General features: G+C 37.7%; 1 protein-coding gene across 1 annotated transcript; it reads right to left on the bottom strand.

The window, feature by feature from the left end:
- Positions 1 to 1,841: 1,841 nt before the first annotated feature.
- LOC107463579 (nuclear transcription factor Y subunit C-1) lies at positions 1,842 to 5,651 on the bottom strand. Its single transcript, XM_016082394.3, has 2 exons — positions 4,784 to 5,651; positions 1,842 to 2,125 (listed from the first exon to the last, which is right to left on the bottom strand). Exons 1-2 carry the CDS (start codon positions 5,536 to 5,538, stop codon positions 2,122 to 2,124), a joined length of 759 nt encoding a protein of 252 aa, XP_015937880.1. The 5' UTR covers positions 5,539 to 5,651; the 3' UTR covers positions 1,842 to 2,121.
- Between the last annotated feature and the right edge of the window lie 215 nt (positions 5,652 to 5,866).

Genomic DNA, 5,866 nt, shown 5'->3' with positions numbered 1-5,866 from the left:
AGAAGGATGATGGAGAGGTATCGTAGTAATAAAAGGGATCTGCACATGGTGTTTATTGATTTGGAAAAAGCGTATGATAGGGTACCAAGGGAGGTCTTATGGAATGTTTTAGAAAAGAGGAGAGTAAGGATCGCATATATTCGGGCAATTAAAGACATGTATGATGGGACCACAACTAGTGTGAAGACTCAAGGTTGTGTGACAGAGGAATTCCCTATTGGTATAGGATTACACCAGGGATCATCCTTAAGTCCATACCTTTTCACATTAGTCTTGGAAGTACTCACAGAGCACATCCAAGAGCCTGTGCTATGGTGCATGCTTTTTGCCGATGATATCGTCCTTATGGGAGAGTCAGGGGAAGACCTAAATAAGAAGTTTGAGTTATGGAGAGAAGCTCTAGAAGTGTATGGTCTGCGCATAAGCCGTAGCAAGACGGAATATATGGAATGTAAGTTCAGTCTGAGAAGGGAAAACTCCAATATAGAGGTGAAAATTGGAGAGAACATCCTACGAAAAGTTAAAAGTTTTAAGTATCTTGGGTGCATTATACAGGATAATGGAGAGATTGAACATGATGTAAATCATAGGATCCAAGCAGGTTGGTCAAAATGGCGGAGTGCATCTGGTTTTATATGCGACAAAAAAGTGCCTTTAAAACTTAAAGGTAAATTCTATCGCACCGCTATAAGACCGGCTATGCTGTATGGTACGGAGTGTTGGGCGGCTAAAGGGGAGCACGAACATAAGCTGAGTGTGGCAGAGATGAAGATGTTGAGATGGATGAGTGGTCATACGCGATTGGATAAAATAAGGAATGAAGATATAAGGGAGAGAGTCGGAGTAGCACCCATTGTGGAAAAGATGGTTGAATCGCGTCTCAGGTGGTTTGGACATGTGAGAAGAAGACCGATAGAACATCCAGTCAGGAGGGTGGATGAGATGGAAGATGGACAAAGGGCGAAAGGCAGAGGAAGACCCAAGAAGACCATCCATGATATGGTCAAACGAGATCTACATGTAAACGGTCTCTCTGTGGACATGATATATGACAGAGCACAATGGCGTCGTTTGATTCATGTAGCCGACCCCACTTAGTGAGACAAGGCTTTGTTGTTGTTGTTGTTGTTGTGTATATATATATATGTTTGGTATTATATTTACTTATTTGTATGTTTTAGTTAGTAATTATTATTCATATATTGTATTATTTTATTTTTGTTATTTAGAAAAAATTTGATTAAAAACATTTTAGAAATAAATAAATTTAAAAATGTAAAAGAAATATTTTTATTGAATTTTTTACATAGAAATATAATTAAAAAGAAAAGATTCAATTATGCGAATATATCCGATATCCGATTCGTATATTTGTGGATCGAATCCGTCCAAAAAAAAAAAACGCGGATATCATATCCGATCCGCTATACCCTAATTTCCGTCCTTTTGTTCAACTCCAATTTATCTAAGAATAACTAAATGTCCTTGCAACTACCAAAACACCCTCCATAATTATATCTATTTATTACATGACTAAATTTTCAAAGTTGTCACTATGATTCACTTCGTGCACTGATTTAGTATTGCGGTTCCAATTGCACTATTGTCGTTCTCGAGATTAAACTCCAGACACCCTAATGGTCCCCCGATTCCTTTTTGAGAGTGACTCAACAAACAGAGTGATGAGTTGACACTCCCTTGCCGTGCTGGACAATGGTGAAATGACGTCGTTTGTTTTTGAAACCCAATCAAAGTAAAAACGACGTCATTTTGATAATTGTGGACATGTAAATCGTTTGAAGCAAATATGGATAAAACAGTAAGATTAGGAATGAAGCAAATGTGGCAAGTATGAAGTAGCATGCATTAGTGGGGCTTCTGAGCATAAAACATTAAACAGAGTCTTGATCAATTGTCTCAGAGCATTGCACAGAAAAAGATCAATATTCAGTTTCAAATTTTTGTACATAAAAAAGTTGTTAACATCATTGCCGTTGTACATTTAAGTTAAACAGGTTCACATTGTCTTCCCATAAAATTTAAGTTAACAAACCATCTCTAAATCGCAAGCAATCCAAAAACATTGTTCAGCATCGACAAGATCCCAACTCACAACAGTGCTCAGCTGCAGAGAGAATATAAAGAAAACCATCAGAGGCATCAAAACCATTGCCAGATGTTAGGTATGCAAAATAAACAAAACCTAATATATAGAACTAAACATATCTCAGTATGGAATAACATATAAGTATGAACAAAGATTCAGAAAAATTAAAATATATAGCCATGTAACATTTTAAAGTGATTATGTAACCTTCTAATAACTTTTAATCTTGACAGGGCCATGTATGACTACACAGTCAAAATTTTCTAGACCTATCAAGCAGGTAGGCGGGCACATTCGAGCCAGCTCATCATGAGTACCAAGCCAAGGAAATGCTGGCTTGACTTGACTAGTATGAGCTGACAAGTTAAACGAGTTGGCCAGCTTATAAACAAGTCATTTTTTTACTGGCTCGACTCGCCCAACCTACTTTTACGAACGAACCGAGCCGGTCACAAGTTGCAGTCATATGAACAATATAGTTCTCACAAACTTTCTACCAATTTGAGCCACTCTAGTTGAATTTTTAGGCAGAAATGGAATGGAAAATTCCTAGTTAATATGATAGATAATTAACCATGCACAAAAAATCTAGAACGGTCAAGGAAACCTATAAAGTTATAGACTAATATACTAGATTGCTAATGTAAAGCACAAATATCATCTATTTTTATTAGACAATATGCTAGATGTTTGTTAATAAACCAATCTTTTAATAGGCCAAAAGACACATTATTATATGGCCTAATGAGATTTAATTTTATGAAATACCAAGATAAAACTTGGACCAGAAATCAATTTTATTAATACACAGGGCCACAGGTTACTAAGATATTATATCTGGAAAATTAGTAATCAAGTTTTATATTAATTTTAAATATACATATTCAAGAACATATGGTTGAAAAGGAATAATCATGGCTATGAACAAATTCTTGTTTCATTGTTGTAACATTTCTAAAAGAAAAAACAACCCCCAAAAAAAATTTTCAGCACATTCCTATTTCGTTGCACATTGCCAATGCGCTATTGCAATTGAGTTTGCCCTAACTAGTCCACAGACCACAATTATTTAGGCCTTGCAAGTGTCAAACACAACATATTCACAGTCCATACTTCAGGATCTAAGCGAATTGCTAGCAAAGCTTCTTAATTATAATAGCTTGCCCATGATCTAAAGAGAGTTGAATTTGCAAGGTCAAAAAACTCTTAAGCTCATTCAATTTTATCATGAATCTTGGATCAGTTTCTAGTCATAATTTTGACCTGTGTGTCTTTATTTACAAGAACAAATAAAATGATAATTCTTCTGAGTTGAATTACTCATGTTCCGCATAATCCATACTTGGTAGGTTTAAATCTTAAATAAATCATATCAATTTACCTAGACGAAAAAGACACTTACTAACAGTATAAATCAATCACTCACGCAAATTAGTGTTAAGTCGGAGAAGACAATGGATTTTAAATATCCTAACTCTAAATCAGCACCATCTATAAATATAACAAATAAAGGGCAACATGAGTTGTACTCACTGTACATTTTTAGAATGCAATCAACAAGCTGGCAGAGTCCAAGCCAATGCTTTAGACAACAAAGCATCACAACCACAGCACATAAAGCTAAGGCCCGTAACATCTTTGCTCAGCATAACCAACTAGCAGTGAGAGATATGAAAACAAATGAATCATAGACACTAGACAGAAGTTTCAAAAGAACAAAATTTTCCATTCCCAAACAGACAAAATCTGCTCCCACAAAGACTTGAAAAAACCTCTCCTTCCATTCTCCATCCAGAAAAATGTAAAGAAATGACCATTTTCTCCCTGTTCCACAATTTAAAAGACAGTACTACCAACACCAAAAGAATCAATAACAATAAGATCATCCGTGCTCTAAACACACACAAAAAAATTCTGGTCCAATCAAACTAAACATATTTGAAATGTATCAACTCTTCTAGTAATCAAGTCATACCCTAGATATGAGAAAAGCCTAAACCAAAAGTATTCCAACTACATCAAGTCTTCTAGACTTCTACTGATCTGCTAGAAGTTCTAAAACTCAGTTCACTAGGAATGAAGATTCTCAAAGCTTTTTTTCTCCCTCACGGCCTCACCAATCCAAAATGCACCAATTCAAGACCTAACTTAACATAAACTACAAAGTTCTGTTACTTCACTCCATCATGTGTTGAGCCTCTTCAATTTAAAATAAATAAATAAATAAATAAATGAAAAGGATGTACAAACATGAAAACACCTAAACCAAACATAAAAATTAAAATTATAAATAATAATAACAATAACTAAAAATCAACACATTAGAGCAACACAAGCACATCCAAATAAAAAGGAAAGAGATTCCCAGAAACCATGCATTCATACCTCTGTCCCCTAAACACCATCATCACACACACAAAAGAACCTTTTTCCCGTTCAAAATTCTAACTTGAAAGTATTCTAGCTACACAAAACTCTTCAATTGATCTACTTAAACTCAACACTAAGCACCTCAAACCTCCTCTTTTTTCTATCATCATTCATCTCCTCGGCAATTCAAAATGCACCAATCTCGAGACCATAATTAAGGATAACAAATTCAACAAAAAAAACACCCCTAAAGCAATAATAAAAATGGAAACTTTGAAGCATGCATTAGAAATAGAAATAGCATACCTCTGTCCATCAAGATTCCCTTGAGCGGCGGTGGCGCCACTCCCATAGCTGCCATCCTCCGCAGCAGTCTGCCAAACACTCTGCCACGCCTGCGACGGCGGCTGCACGTAAACCCCCGTTGCCGGGTCCACTGCGGGCCTGCCAATCATCATGCCACCAGGCGGGCCTGCGGGCTGGCCCATGGGCGGATAATAGTACGGAACACCACTGGCAGTAGCCGCCGCAGCAGCGGCCACAATACCGCCGAGAGCCGCCGCATCGTCCTTGATATCGTCCCTGGGAACAATATCAACTAAGAAATCGAAGATGTCGGTTCGCGTAATGGCGGCGGCGATGTCGTTCTTCTGAAGTGTCCTTCGCTTGTTCTCTTCGGCGTGAAGCCATGAACGGATCGTGAGCTCGAGGATGAAGAGCTCGCAGGCTTTGGCGAAGAGGATTGGGGCTTCGGCGGAGATCATGCGAACGTCTTCGTCGGCCTTCATGATCTTCTTGATGCGCGCCAATGGAAGCTGGTGGTTCTTGAAGTCGTTGACGTGTTCGATTTCTTGGCGCTGGTAGGACCAGAACATCTGAAGCTGTTGCTGTTGTTGCTGGAGGAGGTGGTGGAATGGTGCGGCGGAGGACGGTGGTGGTGCGCCTCCGGGGACGACGGTGGTGGTGGTGGGAGGTGGTGGGAGTGTTGGTGGGCCTGGGTATGGGCTCGATTGGGCCTGCTGGTGAGGGTGGGTGTTGTTGGTGTTGGTGGTGTTCTCCATTTTTGATCGGAGGGTGTGAAAGAGAAAGAGTGGATTGGTGGTGAGGGTTTCTTTCTTTTTTGTTTTTTTTATTTTTATTTTTATTTTTTTGTTTTTTGGGGTTGAAATTATGAATTGAAATGAATGGGATAAGGTGCATTGTCCTTGTTGCCCATGCTAAGGTTCGCTGTTTTACAACTCATTCCCTCATTCCCTCACAACAAATTAAATAAACAAAATGAAAAGTAAAATAAAAATACTAGATATATACTAAAAGAGTCAATTATTATGTATATATTTATATTTATTATTTTATATAATTTTTAAAATATATTTTATATTCTAATAT

The sequence above is a fragment of the Arachis duranensis genome, chromosome 8, assembly GCF_000817695.3.
Source record: "Arachis duranensis cultivar V14167 chromosome 8, aradu.V14167.gnm2.J7QH, whole genome shotgun sequence".
Taxonomy (NCBI): domain Eukaryota; kingdom Viridiplantae; phylum Streptophyta; class Magnoliopsida; order Fabales; family Fabaceae; genus Arachis; species Arachis duranensis.
Note: the sequence above shows the minus strand (reverse complement) of the source record. Positions and strands in the feature narration are given on the sequence as shown.

Coding starts and splice junctions, on each gene's coding strand:
- LOC107463579 (XM_016082394.3), bottom strand. CDS start 5,538: ATGGAGAACACCACCAACACCAACAACACCCACCCTCACCAGCAGGCC.